A 21,161-nucleotide genomic window follows, 5' to 3' on the forward strand; every position below is an offset into this window, starting at 1 on the left:
CTAACCCTCCAAACCCACTTGTCAAACAAATGTTACAAAGCCTTAATAATTAAACTATATTATATACACATATATAGATATAAATATAGATATATAAATCACAAGTATGAATAGGGTTCGACTAATTATTAAGGTAGGCCAAGTCAAGTTTATTGTAATCAGAAGTAAATTTTGTTTTTTTTAATATAAATTGAAAGAATAATTAATTAAAGACTCATAACTTTTGATATTGACTGATCTGATATAAAGCAATGGGCATGCATGTGGTATCATTCTGGTCGAATCAGAAGCATGTGCTTTAATCACATACTATCAACACTACTAATTGTCATTGGTTCACTGAGGAGGTGTGCCACTCCCCTCCACACCACTCCACAAAAGACTTATGGACCATTCCCATCGGTATCTAAAAAGTTTCAAAAGATGTGCACACTAATACACTATTGGGTTTTTCTTTTACTAAATTAGTAATAATACTCAAAGGAATGTAAAAAAGAATTCAAAGGAAAGAGAAAGAAACCCCAAATTAGGCAAAACAATAAAATGGCATAAGGAGTGGCCATTAGGCCCACTATTCAGCCCAAACTAATAGGCCCGTTTTAAGACCTCAGTTACAGGGCCAAGAAATGTGTGCTATTGTTAGAATTGGGCCGCAGCTTAATAGGCCCAAATGTGTGCTCTTGTTAGGGCACGTGTCGTCACCAAAAGCGACGTCGTAGGAGGAGAGACAAAATAGTAAGAATGTCGAACGGTTAGGGGCAAATTTGGGAAATTAAAAAAAGGGCAGCGTAAACAAAACCCTCGCATCAACTGATATCCGCTCTCTTTCACCTCCTCCTCAGCATCTCAATCTGCTTTCGAAAGTTTTCCTTAAACTCCTCCAATACTTTTTACCGACAGAGATCTGAGGAGTTTAGGGAAGCAAACCCTAGCCCTACAAATCGCCAAATCTTAACTTTTTCGAGGTTTCATCGTCATCTACCAGGTAACTGTGTTCCTTCATTACATTCTCTATGCGATGATGATGATGATGACGATACTTTTTTTTTATCACTAGCTCTTATATTTCGCTTTTTATATTCCGGATCGTTCGGTGTTTGATAAATTTGTCTTCTTTTTCGTATGTTAACGGATCGGTGATTGGTTTGACACTGTTTTGTGTGACCGAATGGAGCATGAGAGATACTCATGGAGTAACTAATGGTTGATCTATGTTTTAGTGTACTGATGAATTTTCGTTAGTTTGAGTTTTGGTAGTTCGTCGCGTGTGTCTCTGGGTACTGTTTGGCGGGTCTGATGTACAGGAAACAGTTAAATAGTTTGGAGTTGGCATGGTTAAGTACTTACGTATATTTCTTAACTTGCTATGAATTGTCATCTAATAGTTTTCGGTAGATATATATTGGTTTTTCTCAGCTTATAAAAGTACTTTTTACATCGGTTATTAATGCGAATTATAGCCTATGAGGGCTTGTGAAGCTGTTATTTATTAATGAAGGTTTCTTATACTAGTAAAATTGGGTGAGTAATATTGTAATGGTATAAGTCGCATAAGTCAAGTATTAGCACATTTTCTTTTTAATGATATATTCTAGTGCATTGGGTTTGAGGTTCATTGGTAGGTAGGAAGAATGGGATTTGATAATGTCATGGAAAGGTTTAATACTATTTCTTTAATGATTTATTAGAATTGTAGAAAAGGTGAACCACTTTTTTTATTCACATTAATTACTTGTTAGGATTGCAATTGAAGTCTTATGCATGCTGATCCAGTACCCCATTGGATAGAACTGTACTGAAATTGGAGTCTAAAATTACTAACTATATGGATTTCTTAAGGTTTACTACTCAAGTTCATAAACTTTTGCTGGACTCGTTGTAACTGTTGTTTAAATCAAATATTTCAGAAGCTTGCTATTCTATGAATTGTCTTTATCATCATATTTCCTTATCTAGTTTATTTACACAATGTTGAGCTTTTGGTAAGTGATCACTCATGTTAAATAAGCGGTGTGTGGAGGCTTGGATCTTGCTTCAGGAAATGGTTATATACTTATGTATGAATATGGGAGTGCAGCATGCAATTTGGTGATTTTTTGAAGTTATATCAGTGTTTTTCAATCATTTTCCGAATGCAAAAGAAATTGTACTAAGATGGCACAAAGGGAGTGCAGCCCAAATATACAAGAAGTAGAACTGTAGAAGAAACATTACAATACGAGAAAAACAAACCAAAAGAAGAAATCCCAAGAAAAACTCACAAGGACCTAGGATTAGGCAAACCTTAACTGATGTCAAACATTTTGCAAATCGCAATACATTTGTTCTTGAACACTTACAATTCTTTCTCGGGTGTTTGGAAATTGATTAGCTTTTAATGCTTGCAGTCATGGCTTCTATGGCACCTGAAGGATCGCAATTTGATGCTCGCCAATTTGATGCTAAAATGAATGAGTTGTAAGTTCTATTCTTGACCATCACTTCAGTACATTTATTCTCTATGCCTGTTGGTGATTGTTGTTTCATCTTCTACACAAGTAGTCTTTTTATTTCATACATTACTAATATGTTTCCTACCTATTGGCAATTAAACTTGTCTTGCTTGAATGAGAGTAGGCTTGGATCTGATGGAACAGAGTTCTTCACATCATATGATGAAGTTTATGACAGTTTTGATGCTATGGGGCTGCAGGAGAACCTTCTGAGGGGCATTTATGCATACGGTTAGTCGTTGTTTGGGTTATTCATAACTCATCTCTCTCTCCTCTCTCAGTATAAATGTGTACTTCAAATAAAAGTGCATAATCTTTTGAACCAGTCTTGTATGACTAAGCATGTCATGAGATTGCTGATATTCTTTTCTTTTTGCATTCAATGCATCACATGCTCATAGCATTCAGAAGAAAAAAGGATGTTCCTGATATGATCTTATTTATTTGCATTGTGGTCTCTGCTATTCGTTTTTGGGTTGCCTCCAAGATTTCCTTTGACAAAGTTAGCTCTTTAAGTTATTCAATTTTATTGTTGTCTTTAACTTTTTTTTGGTGATTCAGAAAATCAAAGTCTTATGCTATCTAACATTCAACTGATGCCTTTATGTGTTAATTTTGGAGGCTATCTGGTGTATATAGTGGAGTTAGGAGTTGATATTATTGTGTAAATTTATTGAAGGTTTTGAGAAGCCCTCGGCTATTCAACAAAGAGGGATCGTACCATTTTGCAAGGGACTTGATGTAATCCAACAAGCGCAATCCGGAACCGGGAAGACTGCAACTTTCTGTTCTGGAATTCTGCAGCAGCTTGATTATGGCTTAGTTGAATGCCAGGCATTAGTTCTTGCACCCACTCGGGAGCTAGCGCAACAGATCGAGAAGGTCATGCGTGCGCTTGGTGACTATCTCGGAGTGAAGGTCCATGCTTGTGTAGGGGGAACAAGTGTCCGTGAAGATCAACGTATCCTTCAAAGTGGTGTCCATGTTGTTGTTGGTACCCCTGGTCGTGTGTTTGACATGTTACGGAGACAATCACTCCGCCCTGATCATATCAAGATGTTTGTGCTGGATGAAGCTGATGAAATGCTCTCACGAGGTTTCAAGGATCAGGTCCCTACTTCTAATTCATGTTTTGTTTCTATTACTTTTTTGTGCTGACGGGCAGAATATGTCAGTTTGCCAATTTGATGTGTCTATCTGGAAAATTGCAGTACTCACCTCATAACTTATGGAATTCTTAGTTTTCCATTCGTATCATCTCAGCAGTAGTTGTGTGCTAGGCCTTGAAACAAAATTCTTGTCTACTGTATTTCAGGATAAACTTTTGAATGATGCTTATGTTTTTGGTTTGGTGGATTCTTTTCATAGTAATAAGCATTTTCTTTTTCTTTCAGATCTATGATATTTTCCAGCTGTTGCCATCAAAGATTCAGGTTGGGGTTTTCTCTGCAACAATGCCACCTGAAGCTCTTGAGATTACAAGGAAGTTCATGAACAAACCAGTGAGGATTCTAGTCAAACGTGATGAGCTTACCCTGGAGGGTATCAAGCAGTTTCATGTGAATGTTGACAAAGAGGAATGGAAGCTGGAGACCCTTTGTGATCTCTATGAGACATTGGCAATTACCCAAAGTGTGATCTTTGTGAACACAAGGCGTAAGGTGGATTGGCTCACCGACAAGATGCGCAGTCGGGATCACACAGTCTCTGCCACCCATGGTGATATGGACCAAAACACAAGAGACATCATCATGCGAGAATTCCGTTCTGGTTCTTCTCGCGTGCTCATTACTACTGATCTGCTGGCTCGTGGTATTGATGTTCAGCAGGTCTCTCTTGTGATCAACTATGATCTTCCAACACAACCAGAGAACTACCTTCACCGTATCGGACGTAGTGGACGATTCGGGAGGAAGGGTGTTGCCATCAATTTTGTGACCAAGGATGATGAGAGAATGCTGTTTGACATCCAAAAGTTCTACAATGTAGTTGTTGAGGAGTTGCCTGCTAATGTTGCTGATCTTCTTTGATGTGGTTTGGTTCCAACCAGGTGAATGCCATATTTGTCATGTTCTTTATGTATGGTCTTGTTAAGATTAGAGAAGCATCCAGCGTGGCAAAATTTTTATTGGTAGTTTCTTTCTACATACTAATGTCTCTGAGAAAGAATGCAGAGCTGATGTTAGCTTCGGCTGAAACTCTTTTGCTTTGTTTTTAATCATGTTTGGGGTGTTATGTAGGGTCGAAACAAATATTTTATTATGTTATGTTATGGATTTTTGCATTCTGATATTGGCTTTCAGTGTATCTTTGTTTTCCCACTTGTTGAGTTGTGTAACAAGATTTCATGTGTGAGATACGTGGAGTCCACGAATTCACTTGGATCTAGGGGCGGTAAAACTTTGTCTGGTTTGAATCGAATTTGTTCGATCCGGATTCAATTAAGTTTTGAACATAAGTGATATGTTTGAAATTCGGGTTAAAAACAATTTTTATCCGGTTTAAAATTGCGTCCGAGTCCAAACACATGAAATTTGTCTGGTCTACTTGTTTGGACCATAAATTGAATTAGATTATTGTCCTATTTATTTGTTTGAATTTAAATCAATTCAGGTTTGGTCAATTAAATATGTTCGAAATTCAATTTGGATTAGAGTCCGAACATGTAAATATTCGTGATGTTGTTTGATCATAAATTAATTTGGAATGGACTTTTTACTTGGATCCGTGGGATAATTGGAATAACGATTGATATGTTTTATCATTTTTGATTGGCTTTAATTGTGAGTAATAACCCCCTTAATTTTCAGTTTTCCCCAGCCCAACATCCCAAGATAACCGGCAAAAATGCAATTCTGCTTGATTAAAGTCTACGGGCCTTGCTAAGTTGAGTTTTGGGCCAAGCAATGGTTGGGCCTGACTATGAGATATTAATTACAGCCACAAGCCCGGTCAAAGCCCACTTATAGGTCAAGTCAGTAACGGTTGGATAATCAAAATCAAAAAAAAAACTCTGTTCTGTTACTTCTGTATTCCATGTATTCTTATTATTCTTCGTGTGTCCCCACAATTCGTTTATGTGGTGCGTCGAGATCGGGTGATTCACCCGGCCATCATCCTCTAATTTCTTCTCGGCAAGAAATCCATGGAAGAAGATTATAACAGCAGATCGAGCTCCCATGGGAATGGAGGGATGATGCAGATGGAGAGTTACTATGGCCGACCACCAAGACCCCCCATTTCCTACGATTTTAGGAGCTACAGTGCCTCATATGCGCAGCCTCAGATGGGTAACAGCAACAGGGAGTTGAAGAAAGGGAAAAGCACTTCTGGGTCATCTTCTTCCAACTGGAGCTTCACTGACCCTGAGTTTCAGAGGAAGAAGAGGGTCGCAAGCTATAAAATGTATGGTGCGAAGGGAAAGGTTAAAGGGTCTTTCAGCAAAAGCTTCAGGTGGCTTAAGGAAAAGTGCTCCCGGGTCGTCTATGGGTGGTGATGATTTGGTGGGTTTTCTTCTCTTTCCTCGTCTTTTGCTCTTTGTATTTTGTGCTTGTATGTAAGGTCTCGGTGACTCGGAAAACACGGAAGTTTCATAGAATCACGCTTGTCATAGAATTGATGAATTGGGTAGTCCATTGTTGGTTAGGCTTGAGTTGTATGTTTGGCTGCCCACAATATATTTGGTGTTGAAATTTACTTTTTCATTTTGATTCATCAATCGAAGTCCTATAAATACTCTTAAGCATGATGTGGTCAAGACGTGTTATGAGTTTCTCTTATCATGAGAAACTTTCCTGGAATATTGATTCTTCAATTTTTCTTATTGCCCAATCTCTGTTTGAAGAGTTTGATTATCCGTCATCTATGCAGAGGATCAAGTCTTGTGTAAGCTGCTATTGTCTAGCTGTCTGATTTGATGTTTGTGCTAGATTTTACATGAGGTGGTCTTCAATCATTAGCTTGATAGTATCTGAATATATGTAAATATCCCAGGATGAATTTGCTCCTTCTCCTATGTTAAGTCTCATGTGCTGATTCCTTCCATCTTGGAGCAGTATATGCAACTAAGGATTTCCCTCGTATTGTTTGAAGCCCTTTAAGTGTGAACCTTGACCTAGTTGTATGTAGGGGTACGGTTGCGTAAATGCCTTTTCCCAATCCCATGTTTTCAATGGGAGCTCTGTGCAGGGAAATTGTTTACCTTTTGTTGTTTGAAGCCCTTTCCTATATGGACTAGCAATATTTTTTATTGAACATTGAATTATAGGTTCTTTTCACTATTTATAGTACTTTAGACAATGATACAAGGGGTTGGCATTGTTATTTCTTCAGCATTCTATATTGAATCCTTTCTGATATTGGGAGTAAGATAGGACTGTAAATCCAGAAGTGGGGTAACCCATTAGTTAAGCAGGAGAAGAACAGAGGCAAAACGATTTGCTGAAGAGAGGCTCGCTTATTAATGGCTTATCAAGGTAAAAGTGTTTGTTGAGCTTTTAACTTGCTGTTTTTTTTTTTCTAGCGTATGGACTCCTTTTTATGTGGGGGAAGTGTTAAGCTGCTAGTTTTTCATGTAATTGTGTTATTATGTTCTGCATTTATCTCTTAATTCCTTCACATACTTAAAGACTTCATGTTGGAGGAGTGGTGGCAACACTCACTAGATGCACTATTTGGTCATCCTCTTCCCGCTAAATTGTTCTCGATCTTTATAGTTCTTGATTTTCTTTTATGAGTTGCTTTTTTATTTTTCTGTGAGAACGGTGTTTGATTACTTTGTGTTAAAAGCTGTGGTAATGACCAGTAAGATGCAGCTCACGGCATGGTGGAGTGATGGCAAATAAGTTCATTTAGCTAATATATACAGAATACACCGACCTCTTCTCATTTGATACAAATGGAGAGTGATGGCAACACTCACTAGATGCACTATTTGTTAACCCACATTGTATTAATGCTACGGCCATAGATGAACTAGATGTGGATTTCTGTTGGCTCTTGCACATTATGACATAACCTGATTCTGCTACAGTGTGGCTCTCAAGTAAATGGATATTTTCTTGGTGCTTTCATGATTTGGATCTCATAAATGAAAGTCCAACTCCAAGGCCCCAACTTCATCCCTACCCCATTTAAGTACTTACCAATTGCAATGGTCTCTATTTGTCTGGTGTTTCAGCATATCCCTGTTGATAGTACAAGATTTCCAAGTTCTAGGAAAATGGCCTTTAAAGTCTGTGTTGCATATTTTCTTTAGTTTTTTTTCTTCTTGTATTTCTCTTTCTGCCATGTGTTTATGCAACTGTTCTCGCTTGAAATTCTTCATATAAGTGTTCATTTTCCATATACCACCAGGTAAATTGGCTACAAGGCTTGACAGCTTTTGTTTCTAGAACACATGTTGTTGTTACATCTGATTCTGCCTCAATATTTTGTTTTCCTTTCGGTCTTCTTCAGATTACTGTTAAAAGAGATGTTACTGGTGTTGACATAGCATTATTTTATGCCCATGGTAGGACAGTGAAATGTGAATCATTGCCTCTTCTGGTAAACCTAGTGTTGAACTTTTATAGTGATGACAGTTCTAAAACATTTTTGTTTATGCTGGAGCTTTTATAGTGATGACAGTTCATTACAGCAGTGCATTGCCAGGCTTCAAAGTTAGGTCCATGGACTATTAATGGCAGGATCAAGGGATATGATCCCATTAAGAATCAACAAAGAGAACAAAAGAAATATGACCCCCACAAGAAGCAATAGCCATTTCCCACCATCAACTCTTGTTCATGATATAACAAGACAACAAGGTCCACCATGAGTAGGACATGAACCACCGCTATTGAAAGGATCCATAACATAAAACAAAGACCCATTAAGAATCTCAATGGCATCATTGAATTCTCGACTTGACAAACCAGTATGGTTTGGGGAACCAGTATGGTTTGGGGGGCCAGGGCCACAATGCAGAATGAAAAAAGAATGACTTTCGATTTCAACTGAAAAAAAGATTATATTTCTCTTCACGTTACAGACATTTACCATAGCATTTCATTTGGTCATCTTTTAAGAAATCCATGTGAGTATGTTGGCACCTTCAAAATAAGATAAGCTTACAACTAAGCAAGCTACAGCTATGAAGTCAATCACCCAACATTGCCAGATCAGTTGGGCTCCTAAGATTTTGGACAAATTAATTTTAATTCAGTACTCCCCTGCCACCTTTCAACATTTAAGACCACCAACACTTCACAAGGAATGTCACATGCTGCTACTTTTGGGTGGTTGAATCTGCCTGATATGAATCTCCCCATGTTTTGTCATGAGAACTTGCCAACTATTAATCAAAAGTAAAGAACTGAATTGCCCTGCAGCAATTTGGGGTAGGGATAAATTTTGTGAGAGCTTCTTCTAATGCCCGAAGCAGCATCTGCTAGGCTACCTACGGCTTCCTTGCCAGGCGAGAATTAACTATACCTAATCCAATTCCCTAAAGTATATTTTCCTTTTAATAGTGGTGACAATCATATAGAACAGTGGCTCAATTGATCATGGCATGGACCAACACTGTGAATCAGAATGCATAATTTCAATAGAACTCAATGACATTGACAGAAGTTGATATGACCAGTTGTGGCCACATTTTCAGAAATTGTACACAGCTCAAGTGATGACGACAGTCAAATGTTTAAAAGAAAGACCTACCACCACCAATAATTCACTGTGAATTTTGTTTCCTTGGATAATCACCAAGTTGCTCCATATGCCAGCTTTCATGAGAAGCAACATGTTCATGGGAGGGAGTGTACAGCTGCAAGAGGAAATTAGGAGTTCATATTTGTCATAAACTAGGTTCCTTTTGCTGTAATCTGGGTCTGTTTCCACACAAAAACGGGAAATGGATGTATCTAAACTTTCAACAACCTATTTAACTGAGCCGGATGGACACCTAGCTCCCAACTGACATTGCAGTATAGAAAAAGCACAAGAAAAAGACGTTCCATCCATTTTTGTACACGCATGAGAAACAAATGAAAGCAGACACATCACCCACCATACATGCAATCTCTTACAACTTTTCAAGGCCAATCTTAAATCAGATATTTGTGCTCTACTTCATAGCCTCAAACAAGATCAACTGAGTCTATATGATTCCAAGAAGCAGTTTTTCATGACCTTTTCTTTTCTTTTTTTTCCTTTCATTTTCCTGCCTCAGATTGACTCAGTTCAACTTATTTGACAAGAATAGAAATAGCCAAGTTTAAATGATACCTCCATCTTTTCCAGAAGTTCTTTGGCTGTGGGAGCAGAAACAATGATATGACGATCACCTGGCTTTATGAAACCCTCTTTCACACCATTGTCAAATAAAGCAAGCAGACAATCATAGTAGCCATCAACATTTAGCAGACCAACCTGTACATAGTAAAATCTGGTTACCATATAATAAATAGTTTGCGCTCATCTTTCTTCAACCACAAAGAAGACTGACTAATTACCGTTTTCTTATGAATTCCAAGTTGGGACCATGTTATCATCTCCAGTAGCTCTTCCATGGTTCCATATCCTCCTAAACATCATGTCCGTAAGAAACAGCTTCAATACCAAAAGAAAAATAAATTTCCATTCAATGTAGGTGTATTTATTGCAATTATATTATATATTGACCCATAAGCTAAATCTTTGATAGGGTTCTCAAGGTAACTACATGGAGAGCACAAAAGACAGCGGGTTCTCAACCCATTGCAACTTAGTGTTCATACATATCTTAATCTGCTCTGTATGTAATATTATGTGTGTGTGCATGTGTATGCTGATATATGTCATTTGTATATTATTATGTCTTTGAATATATGTATGCATACATTTACAACAGCTTGATCAATGATGGGTTTTGCCATGTAATTACCAGGAAGAGCAATAAAGGCATCAGCTTCTCGGGCCATTGCAGCTTTACGCTCATGCATATCTAAAACAGTTCTTACTTCTCCAACAGTTTCACCAGAAATCTATCAAAACCAACAATAACAGTCTGAAAATCATCAACTGATCCTTTATCCCCTTTTACAACCAAACGACATCAAGAAACAAAACCAAATAATTGTCATGCGAATAACAAGAGAAACAAACAGAAAAAGGCAATAACTAGAACATAGCCAAAATCAAACAAAAAATCTGCCATTCCTAAGGTTTTCAAAAGTAAGCATGTAAAATGAAGCATAATAGCTCAAGGCATACTCATCAGGGAATAGTTTATGAGCAGATACCTCAAGAGGCATGAGAGCCTTTGGAATGACCCTGCATTTACAGCAACCATTAAAAACTTATATCATGACAATGAGGGGGGAAAAAGAGTACACAATGTAAGAACAGTTTAATATACTGAAGGCAAAAAATGTTTCTTTTAAGGCAAGTTTTTCAAATACCCAAGAACATGGCAACCTCCATCATACACTTTCTGGGATATCAAGCCCATCAACCCCACGCTTCCACCACCATAAACCAAGTTTATCTTTTTCTTCACCTACAAACAACACATTGCAAGGTCAAATCTTTACCATACACCATTGCAAAGTCAAATCATTACCGTCCTCCCCTCTCTGCTTTAGAAAACAATTTGCCAACAAAGAACAATTGCGGTTTTTATCAAAGATTGAATTTCACATTACACCACTCAAAATTGAAAAGAAGAAAGTATTCCAAGACTAAAAACCAACATAAGTTGAGAGTAGTCAATTTTAACAAAGAGAACAATCCCAATAAAATATAAGTCAAACAGTCATTTGAAAACTCTACCAGCCATCATCAAAAGTTCAAAACCCATAACAAGAACCATTCCTAGCATACAGAAAGAAGAAGACTCCGGCCGGTATAACATAAGACACCTACTTCACAACCCATCGAGTTCAATGCAAAAACTTCAAAAGGATAGCCAAATAGAGTGTAACCACACACACCAGTTCATCGCCCAATTCAAGAGCAGCATCACTAAAGATTTGTCTGTGGCCAGTGTTGCTACCACAGAACACACACACCCTCTTGAACTTGATCATCGTGCTGCTTTCTTCCATTCACAGTCTCTATAAAATTCACTCAATCCCGGGCCATATCAACGAAAGAACAGCCAATCAAAACACCCAAAAATGAATCAAAAACAAGGGAGCAAATTTTTACTTATAACACTACAATTTCATTACTAACTCAAAACTTGTCGAAGAATCAATGAAATTATGATGAAGAAATAATCTTGATTGATGTCAACGAAAGAAGAAAGCATTGAGGAATGGAGAGATTGATGGGTTTTATAGAAAAAAACATGAGAACCCACATGCTTCATTCCCTTTCTAATCCAACGTCTATATGAGTCTATGTCGCCTCCATAAGATTTTATTTATTTATTTTTAACAAATCAGTAAATCACAATAAATGATATAAAATAACCAAATTTATCAAATTAAATATAAAACAACTTGTCGTCCAATCCTGCTAGGTCAAACAATAGAGTGGAAGGTAAGAAATTGACAAAGAAGTCCTTTTAGAGAACGATATAAAAACATTTTGGACCAAAAAGTCTTCCAATAAGGTTTCATGTGGGATGTTACTAGGCCCAGTCCAATTTTCCTAGGCCTTGTTCAAGAAGTCCATAAGCGTTAAGATTTAGAAAATGGGCTTAGCCCAAGCTAACTTTAGCTCATATTTTTAGGATCTAAAACAAGTTAACCCGACTTGGCAGATAATGAAAAGTTTTTTTCTTCTAAAACTGGATGACTGAAGGAGTGAAGGGCTGTCAAAGACTCAAAATTGCTAAACAGACTCCTCACCTCCACTTTCATTCCTCCAACCCCAAATTCAAGCAATCAGTTTCGCAAAACTGGATTCTCAACCAACCCAAACAAACAAAAAAACAGAACACACCCATCTCAATCTCAATCTCAGCATCAAAATACCACCAATTTTGAGCAAGAAAAACAGAAATTGAAACACATTTGTTCAGAAGGTGATCGTAGAAGCAAACCCAGAAAAGAAAAGAAAAGAAAAAAAAAAAAAAAGGAGAAGGGGATCAAGATTTGATATTTCTCCTTTTTGTGTCCAACTATGGGAAGAAAAATCCCCATTGGAGATGACATATTAGTACATCCAATTCTATCATTGTCACTCATTGTTGTTGGGTTTGCAGCAACAATTGCTATAATCACATCTCTCTGTGTTGGTCGATTTCTACGAAGATCGCAGCCAGATTCATCAAACAAAGCAGAGATATTGGATCCAACACCACCCGCAACAAATACAACGACAGAAACAACAATGACACCACCAGCACCACAAGTATTGACAACATCAACAAAAACAGAGGATAGTCATGATCATGATCAAGATCAAGATCAAGACCAACCAATCAAGCAACTACCATTACCACCAGCAATGCTGCAAGTAAAGGAGATCAATGATCCTGCAATTTTCATGAAGAAGTCTGCGTCGACAAGGAGCATAGGCTCGCGATTAAACACAAATATAAGCATGAAATTGCCAAGAAGCTTGTCAATGGCAAGAGGCCGTGATCGAGTAGAGAAAGTTATTCATCAAAGAAAGAAGGGGAAAACAGAGGATTCAATTTGGATGAAGACAATAATATTAGGCGAGAAATGTAAAGTTCCTGCTGAGGACGATGCAGTTGTTTATGATGGCGAGGGCAATGAAATCTCTACATACCACCCAAAGACCACCATGTCTAGAACAAATTCATGTATTGATCCAACTGCAGTTCCTAAACAAGAACATGGAGAAAGAAGACTAACAATAAATGGGGAAGATGAGGGTATTCATGTCAACGGATGATGCTGTTAATTGTTACATGCCATTTCCAGGATGATATTCAAATGAAAAAAAAGATTCAGTCTTTGATAAATACTTAAAATAATGTAGGTCAATAAAGAAATGTTTCATCCATCTAGGGTGCAACACTCCATCACTTTGCCTAGCAACACAACGCTTCTATTCCTCTCTCACGACCCCGTTTTCACGATTTAGGTTGCTCCCATTTCGCTCACCTCTATTAGGGAATCGCTTTTGCTTTCTCTTCCTCTGGTTACTAAGATGTTTCAGTTCATCAGGTTGTCTCTTGCCTGCTCATAGATTGAGCAGAAGTTCAAAAGGTTGACCTATTCGAAAATCTCCATAATTACGGTTATTTTCAACTTCCAAAACATTTCGTCGCTTACTATGCCCTTCCATCACAAAACCTTTTTTCGTTTGAACCTTACCCTTAACTTTAAAACTATGTGATGTAAATCCAGGCCCAAAATCTCCATAATTACGCTTATTTTCAACTCCTAAAACATTTCGTCGCTTACTATGCCCTTCCATCACAAAACCTTTTTTCGTTTGAACCTTACCCTTAACTTTAAAACTATGTGATGTAAATCCAGGCCCAAGCCCAACAACAAGCGACTCTAACTAGCCATTAGAAAACCGGTTATCCAATGTTAGGTTTGACTCACTTATATACTGCAACTTGGAACCTGAATCCACCGATGTGGGATTCAAGAACGATGTTTACATCATTCACACCCTCTACGACACGCCGCTGCTACCCCTCTGGGCCCCTACTAACACATGTTTTTAAAACCTGCTCTGATGTAAATCCAGACCCAAGCCCAGCAACAAGCGTCCCTAACTAACCACTAGAAAACCGGTTATCCAATGTTAGGTTTGACCCACTTATATACTGCAACTTAGAACCTGAATCCACCGACGTGGGATTCACGAACGATGTTTACATCACTATGTCATCCTAAGATACTGCTAAATGGAAGTATCTTATCGACTTCGTTTCTAGACCAACTCCCATTTGAGACACCCAATAAGAAAGAACGCATCTTTTTACTCCATATCATCCCAATTTTATTGTTTTTTTCCCGGCCATATGATCCCAATTGTACTGTTACCACAAGTGGTGCAAAAGTGCAAAACTTTAAACTCGACATCAAAAAAAGTTTATAATTTTCTCTTACATTGAATCTAAGTCACACAAAGCTGAAGGAAAGAAGTCCCTCTTCCAATTGTCAAACAAAATATGTGCTCATCTTATTGATCTCTCACAATATGTGCACCGTCGGATTCAGTGAATATATATATATACACACACAGGTGTAGATGATCCAGTTGTTTGAAACTGGTCCCACCTAGGAATTTGAACGGCAGAAACGTTGTAAAGCGCAAGGATCTTCAATGCACTGACTGGGGTTGGATATTTTGTCGGCACGCTTTTGTTCTTTTCGTATGCTTTTTATGTACTGACTCGGACTAAAGGGATCGTGCCTTTTCATGGCCTTTCACTAAAACTTGGTGGGTCCTTCTCCGTAAGATGGGGCCAAATTATAGAGGGCCCCAACTCTTCCCCAGGAACTCGAGCCGTCGAGCGGGTGTTTTGTCCGTTGGTTCTTTTTGAATTTCAAACAACAAACGACCTTTTATTGGCTCTTGTAAACCGTAACCCACTACCCAATAAACAAACTAAACAAACCCACCTCCCTCTCTCTCTCTCCTTGGTTGCTTTGTTTGAGAGAAACCCACTTCATTTATCCAACTCTCCATTAGAAATCTTTCGTCAAGTTGTGTTCTTTGAGATCCTTTCAGTCTCAACTTTGCCCAATTGACATTACCTTTCGAAGGATTGTATTGTTACTTGCTTTCTTAGATCAAACAGAAACGTGTTATTAATGGGTGCTTCAGGAAAATGGGTGAAGTCTCTCATAGGTCTCAGGAAATCTGAAAAAGAAGACAGTGTAAGCTATAATAATCATCTCCAACAAAACCCACTTTTTCTTTTTTCCTTGTTTTTTTTTGCCTTCATACGAGTTATGGGCATTATTTTTTGTGTGTTGTGTTTTAGCAGGAGAGTGTGAGTGGTAAGAGCAGGAAATGGAAGCTGTGGAGGAGTTCATCAGGGGATTTGAGGTCTTCGTGGAGGGGTTTCAAAGGGAATCACAGAGCAGCTTCAGAGTGCTCTGATTCTTCACCAAGGGCTGATGCTTTTACTGCTGCAGTAGCCGCAGTAGTCCGAGCTCCACCTAAGGATTTCAGGGTTGTGAGGCAGGAATGGGCTGCCATCCGGATTCAAACTGCATTTCGTGGCTTCTTGGTATTTTTCTGCGGATTTTTGCACTATTTCTACGTAGACTGCCTTGATAGTTTGCTCTTCAAAACAAATAAAGTTCTAGTTTTTATCAGTAGATAGATCTGAAAACTCTTAACTGATGACAGGGTTTGTGTTTCTCTTTCAATGCTACATGACCTAGAGTTGATGTAATAACAAATTCCACAATAGTACATAAATTATTAGCATGCTTCAGAAATAAAAAATTCAAAACCATGTTTTCTCAAGAAGTTTAGATTTCCCCATATTTCAACTTGAACTTGTTTGCATTGTGGTGTGTGGATCTAGGATTATGGATATTAATTTCTCCCTCTTTATATAACACTTGAGTCCATTTGCAGGCCAGAAGGGCTTCGAGGGCATTGAAAGGTATTGTGAGGCTTCAGGCTCTAGTCCGAGGTCGACAAGTGAGAAAACAAGCTGCAGTAACATTGAGATGCATGCAGGCCCTTGTCCGAGTTCAGGCAAGAGTAAGAGCTCGTCAGGTGCGAATGTCCGTTGAGGGGCAGGCAGTGCAAGAAATGCTCAATGCACACCGCACTGAAGCTGAACTCTTGAAACAAGCAGAGGTATCACAAACTATGATTACTGCATCTTTTGACATCAACTCGTTTGATAAGCAATTCGAATCGATTTGCCTTGAAATGTAAAATTGCAGGAAGGGTGGTGTGATAGCAAGGGAACAGTGGAGGATGTTAAAGCAAAGATACAGATAAGGCAAGAAGGAGTACTCAGGAGAGAAAGAGCATTGGCATACTCTCTTGCTCAGAAGGTAGCAAGATGTAAAACATTAAGTTCTATTCACTGATTTACTGTAAAGAAGACAAAGTGATTTAATACATTGTTTTTGCAGCAATGGAGATTGAACCCCAATTCGAATACCCGAATGAATGGCTCAGTATCGTCCTTCAAGACTCAAGACTTGGACAAGAACACCTGGGGTTGGAGTTGGTTAGAACGCTGGATGGCGGCCAAGCCATGGGAGACTAGGTTGATGGAACAATCTCCAACGGCCACCTCAGTGACAACTCCACCTCCTAAGACTTGTGTGGATCATGAAGGGACTCGGTCAAAATTATCTGAACCTTATTCTGTGAAAGTGAGAAAGAACAATGTTACCACTCGAATTTCAGCTAAGCCTCCAATTGGGCAAGCCACTCGCTCTTCTTCTAGCCCGAGTTCTGAGTTTCGATACAATGAGAGCTCAGCTTCATCGTCAATTTGTACTTCTACAACACCCATCTCAGGAAACACCATATTGGAAGCAGATAGAACAGAGGAGAGTGGCAATAGTAGTAAGCCTAGCTACATGAACCTGACTGAATCAACCAAGGCAAAGCAGAGAGCTGGCAGTTATTTATCCAACAGGATTCAGAGGCAATCAATGGATGAGTTTCAGTTTCTCAAAAGGTCTGGAGCATTCTCTAATGGAGATTCAAAAAGCAGTGCTGGTTCTGATCCTTCTTCAGTCAATTCCTCAAAGCCACTCTGCTTGCCAACTCGATTGGACAAGAGGTCAATGAAACAACTCAGAGAGAGTGAACTTCACTATTGAGGATAGATAGACAAACTTAAGGTGGCCTTAGAAGTTCAACGACTTGTTGTTCACCATTATTTATCGGTATTGTATTTTCTTGAACGCTTGTTAACTCTGAAACTGTATCGCAACGGTCATTTAGATTTCTTGAGAGTGAATTCATTCTGTAAAATAGTTCATTTATGTTGTCAAAGTCGACTTTTTTCTCTGTCCTACATTTTCAGCCTAAGACGATGATGAGATTGATGGGGAGAATTTTGTAGAAACCTGTTGTTGCAGCAACCACCAGATGACGCTGTAAATTTCATCAAAAAAGCAGTGTGTATAACAAATTGCTTCAGAGCCCCAGTTCCTTACTTTGGCAAACAAGGACTTGAACTTCAGAATCAGAGGGAAGCATCATACATTTGAAAATTGAAAACTTGTAAAGCAGCCAAAAAACTTTCTGACAAAGCGGGAAAGACAATCAAATAGAACTTCAAACTAGACAAAATGAATCAGTAGTTGTCTTGGCATCCTATGTCTTCGAAGCCAACTTGTCTGTTTTTGCATTGAACCTTAATTAAGTACTCTGGCAAGTTAATCAATATGCAATTCAAGTTCAAAACTAAATACATTTCTTTGGACCAGCCAGTATGAGCATCTGACGCAAAACTATCCAGACCTGTGCTGAAAAGACTTCCAGCGGGAAGCTGTGAACGTCTTTCCCACAGCCATACAATATAAGGAACAATTGGAACAGACCCATAGATAATATTACAACAAGTATCTCTCATAAGAGAAAATGGTAGACATACAAGATACAAGAACAATATTGTACATAGAGCAAGTGCTTGATGCATATAAAAGTTGCAAAGAAGAGAGGTTTACAGTCTTCGGCGATGGTAGGAATCCGCTTCTACAAATCTCCTTTCCAAGTCAACCTGCAAAACACCTTAAAAAATAAACCATAGAATCACAAATTTCTGCTGCTGATTAGGATTTTTTAAACAGAAGAAAGGTTAGAGAGAAGTAATTAACATAACAGAAAAAACTCGACACGCATTAAAGGATACAGAAGAATATGAGTTTTGTTGGTCCTCAGCAACTTCCACCATTCCCTGCTGCGTAAAATCAAGTGTCAAGATATGGGGTTGCAGAGACCAACTCGTTACACCACAAAACCACTAGCTAAGCTTTTCATCGAACTTATGGCTATGGATTTGACCCAAGAAAACCCATTTGATCAAGAAGGTCATGCAAGTCCTCACCCCAATCTATAGGTTCTGCAACTAAATCTTCCACTTCCACATCCAATTCTGGTTCATCACTGATCACGACGACTTCTTCCTCATGATTTTCAACGGGAATATCTTCACGCAATAGTTCCCCCCAGGTTGTCTCATTGACTGTACCAAAATTGCCACTGCTTGTTGCTGGTACAGAACTCCCAGTCGTATACTTAACATTACCTGTTGATTCGTTGTCGATGACAGCTGAGAAGAACGTCTCCATATCTGCGACTAAACCCACAACATGTTCCACAGCAACAGAAACAGCTTCTTCCTGCAAATTCTCTGCACTCGGGCTGGCAGTGAGTCTTCTCTTACGCCCAATTCCAACACCATGCAGTTCCCTCCTCCGTGCATTCATTTGTATAAATTGCTGAATGAAAGCAGGATTATTAAGTGCTTTAGCAAGGAAGGTCGTCATCTGCTGTTGTTTCTTCTCCATACTTCCTAACCTCTCTTCCATTGCTGCTAGTTGGTCCCTTGAATTCTGCTCTTGCTGCTTCAGCTTCACAATCTCTGACATTAACAAGCTCCTATCTCTCTTTAGCCTGTCCAGCTCACTCTCTATCCCATACTGTCCCAACTCAACACAAGACCCCCCTCCTTGTTGCTGCATACAATGTGCGACATGCCTTCTCCTCTTGATGGTCTTCAACAAGTGTTTTTGTCCTCCCAAAAAGCCTTCATTTGCAAATTCCCACCTATCTGGATCAACTTTTCGAAAACCCTGCACCAATTAGTGATTAACCATGTCTTGAGTTAAAATCAACATTATCAGAAAAACCAACAATCAAGAAAACCCCAGATAAAAAAATCCGGTATTTGTACTTTAAAGCTACATAAAGAAAAAGAGGAATTATCACAAACGCTTTATGTGCATATTTCTCTTTCAATGGCAGAAGACAAGAAATAGAGCAGCGTATAGAAAGTCAGTGCAAATATTCAAATTGAAAACCCAGCGAGAGATAGAATGTGGTCTATTGAGACGATCAATGAAAAACATTCGAAAAGGAAAATAAAATACGATCGCAAACACGAATATTCAAGTAATTGAGAACCCATAAAATGAAAAACATATTGCACAATGCAACCGAATGATTAACTCGACCCACAATCACAAAAATGAGCTAAACATTCAATTGGTCAATCATATCAATCCCAATTGATAATTTCTCTTACTCAAAATTCTACGAACTACGCAAAGAATATAAAAATGATCTTAGAAATAAATTTATTGAGGCAGAAAGAACTTACATATGTGTTGAGCTGACGAATAAAGCTGGAGAAGTTACTGTGCTTGAAATACCTAGGAAGCAGAGTCGTCGAGAACTTGTGAGAGTCACACACAACGAAGCTGTTACGAGATTTGCTCCAACAAACAACAGAGTCCGTTGATGGGTCCTCCACCATTTCAAAGGTCTTCGTCAGAAATGGAGGCGGACCCGCATCGTGAAGCCCCTCCATCGGCTGCGGTGGAAAGCTTGAAGACGATGACGAAGATGATGCAGCCGCAGCAGAAAACATCACAGTCTCCTCTTCTTTCACCACCACTTCCTCCATGTCTTCATGAAGTCGCAATCTTTACAATGCAGAGCTATCGAGAATGCTTATTAACAGAGTTTCTCGATATGGACTTGAATATCATTCAATCCGTTACACAGATAATTCGAGCTTCAAAGTTCAAGTCTTGACTGTGCAAGGCGAAATGCAGGTGTCAGATAATTTGAGATATTATGAGGAGATTACAACTTACTTAAAGGAGAGGATTGGAAAGTTGAAAGTTCTAGAGAGAGAGAGATGGTTGTGTCAGCTTTTTCTGGTGATTGTAAGAAGTTTCTGCCAAGTGTTACTAAAGTGCTAGTCAAGCTCTAGAAACTTCTCTAAATTGTAATAAGTAATGTGTACATGGAGTAATCTGGATGGTTGATGTTTCTACGACTACTCGTCTTATTTTAACAGGGACACATGACATGGCGGAATGGTCAGCACATAGTCTTCAACCAGGCCCATAATAATTGGGCTTATTGTTGTGAGACATGATGAAGAAACGGAAACTGCGCTTCCGAACGAGGCCCATAATAATTGGGCCTTGAATGATGAAGAAACCGAAACTGTTTCATGTAGGCCCAAAATCTTCCTTTCGAGTGGCTTGATGGGTGGAGAAAAGAGTGGCGTGAAAGCTGCGGCAACGTACAAGGTGTAACAAGAGAAAATCATGCACCATTAGACGAAACACTATTTAATTCAGTTCTTTCTTTTGATTCAGTATCTTATTTTGATTTCAATAACCATCTTGTATTGGGAGAGATTTTTAGGAGTGATTCCGTTGTTCTCGAGAGTGATTCTCACATTGTTATCTTATTATCGATTTTCTTCTTATTAAATCAATTTCCTCTTCCACAATTACAATCTTGTTCTCATCACCCACAAGAAGTCTTTCCAGGGTTTAACAAAAAAGGAAAAGCTTTGTGATTGCAAATAAAGGAAACATAGAGAAACTAGTAAATTAATTAAGAGAATTAACAAAGAAGTGTAACCGGCTTTGTTTGCACTTGAAGAATGTAGAGCCGCCAGACAGACAGAGTGAAGGGAATTATAAGGAAAGAGGAGTTTCACCGGCCAAATGAAATAAAAGAATAAAAAGAAGTCAAAGGTAAGAAATAAGGAAAATGAAAAAAGAAATCAATCAACCGGATTTATCATGTAAT

The 21,161-nt window shown here is 38.6% G+C and overlaps 5 protein-coding genes across 9 annotated transcripts; 3 read left to right on the forward strand and 2 right to left on the reverse strand.

Moving 5' to 3' along the window:
* Positions 1-815: 815 nt before the first annotated feature.
* On the forward strand, positions 816-4,784 carry LOC120005872 (eukaryotic initiation factor 4A-2). The gene is made up of 5 exons (XM_038855732.1): positions 816-985; positions 2,388-2,457; positions 2,617-2,723; positions 3,172-3,602; positions 3,887-4,784. The coding sequence occupies exons 2-5, from the start codon at positions 2,390-2,392 to the stop codon at positions 4,520-4,522; spliced, it is 1,242 nt and encodes a 413-aa protein (XP_038711660.1). The 5' UTR covers positions 816-985; positions 2,388-2,389; the 3' UTR covers positions 4,523-4,784.
* Positions 4,785-5,532: 748 nt separating this feature from the next.
* Positions 5,533-6,240, forward strand: LOC120005207. The gene has a single exon (XM_038854716.1). It carries the CDS (start codon positions 5,638-5,640, stop codon positions 5,986-5,988), a length of 351 nt encoding a protein of 116 aa, XP_038710644.1. The 5' UTR covers positions 5,533-5,637; the 3' UTR covers positions 5,989-6,240.
* Positions 6,241-9,063: 2,823 nt separating this feature from the next.
* Positions 9,064-11,822, reverse strand: LOC120006091 (cytokinin riboside 5'-monophosphate phosphoribohydrolase LOG8-like). The gene is made up of 7 exons (XM_038855971.1): positions 11,447-11,822; positions 10,916-11,013; positions 10,757-10,787; positions 10,399-10,498; positions 9,989-10,059; positions 9,762-9,905; positions 9,064-9,300 (listed from the first exon to the last, which is right to left on the reverse strand). Exons 1-7 carry the CDS (start codon positions 11,558-11,560, stop codon positions 9,208-9,210), a joined length of 651 nt encoding a protein of 216 aa, XP_038711899.1. The 5' UTR covers positions 11,561-11,822; the 3' UTR covers positions 9,064-9,207.
* Positions 11,823-14,989: 3,167 nt separating this feature from the next.
* LOC120006089 (protein IQ-DOMAIN 1-like) lies at positions 14,990-17,397 on the forward strand. Of its 2 annotated transcripts, none has more exons than XM_038855967.1 (5): positions 14,990-15,274; positions 15,382-15,630; positions 15,987-16,214; positions 16,304-16,417; positions 16,499-17,397. In XM_038855967.1, the coding sequence occupies exons 1-5, from the start codon at positions 15,209-15,211 to the stop codon at positions 17,198-17,200; spliced, it is 1,359 nt and encodes a 452-aa protein (XP_038711895.1). In that variant the 5' UTR covers positions 14,990-15,208; the 3' UTR covers positions 17,201-17,397. The 2 variants fall into 2 exon arrangements, with proteins under 2 accessions (XP_038711895.1, XP_038711896.1); XM_038855968.1 differs by having other exon boundaries at positions 15,385-15,630.
* A 347-nt stretch (positions 17,398-17,744) lies between these two features.
* Positions 17,745-20,272, reverse strand: LOC120006090 (heat shock factor protein HSF30). Of its 4 annotated transcripts, none has more exons than XR_005469936.1 (3): positions 19,708-20,270; positions 18,238-19,180; positions 17,745-18,105 (listed from the first exon to the last, which is right to left on the reverse strand). XR_005469936.1 is itself a non-coding variant. In XM_038855970.1 (3 exons), exons 1-3 carry the CDS (start codon positions 20,011-20,013, stop codon positions 18,101-18,103), a joined length of 1,059 nt encoding a protein of 352 aa, XP_038711898.1. In that variant the 5' UTR covers positions 20,014-20,271; the 3' UTR covers positions 17,745-18,100. The 4 variants fall into 4 exon arrangements, 2 of the variants coding, with proteins under 2 accessions (XP_038711898.1, XP_038711897.1); XR_005469935.1 differs by having other exon boundaries at positions 17,745-18,116; XM_038855970.1 differs by having other exon boundaries at positions 18,433-19,180; positions 19,708-20,271.
* Between the last annotated feature and the right edge of the window lie 889 nt (positions 20,273-21,161).

Source organism: Tripterygium wilfordii, chromosome 9, assembly GCF_013401445.1.
Source record: "Tripterygium wilfordii isolate XIE 37 chromosome 9, ASM1340144v1, whole genome shotgun sequence".
Taxonomy (NCBI): Eukaryota; Viridiplantae; Streptophyta; class Magnoliopsida; order Celastrales; family Celastraceae; genus Tripterygium; species Tripterygium wilfordii.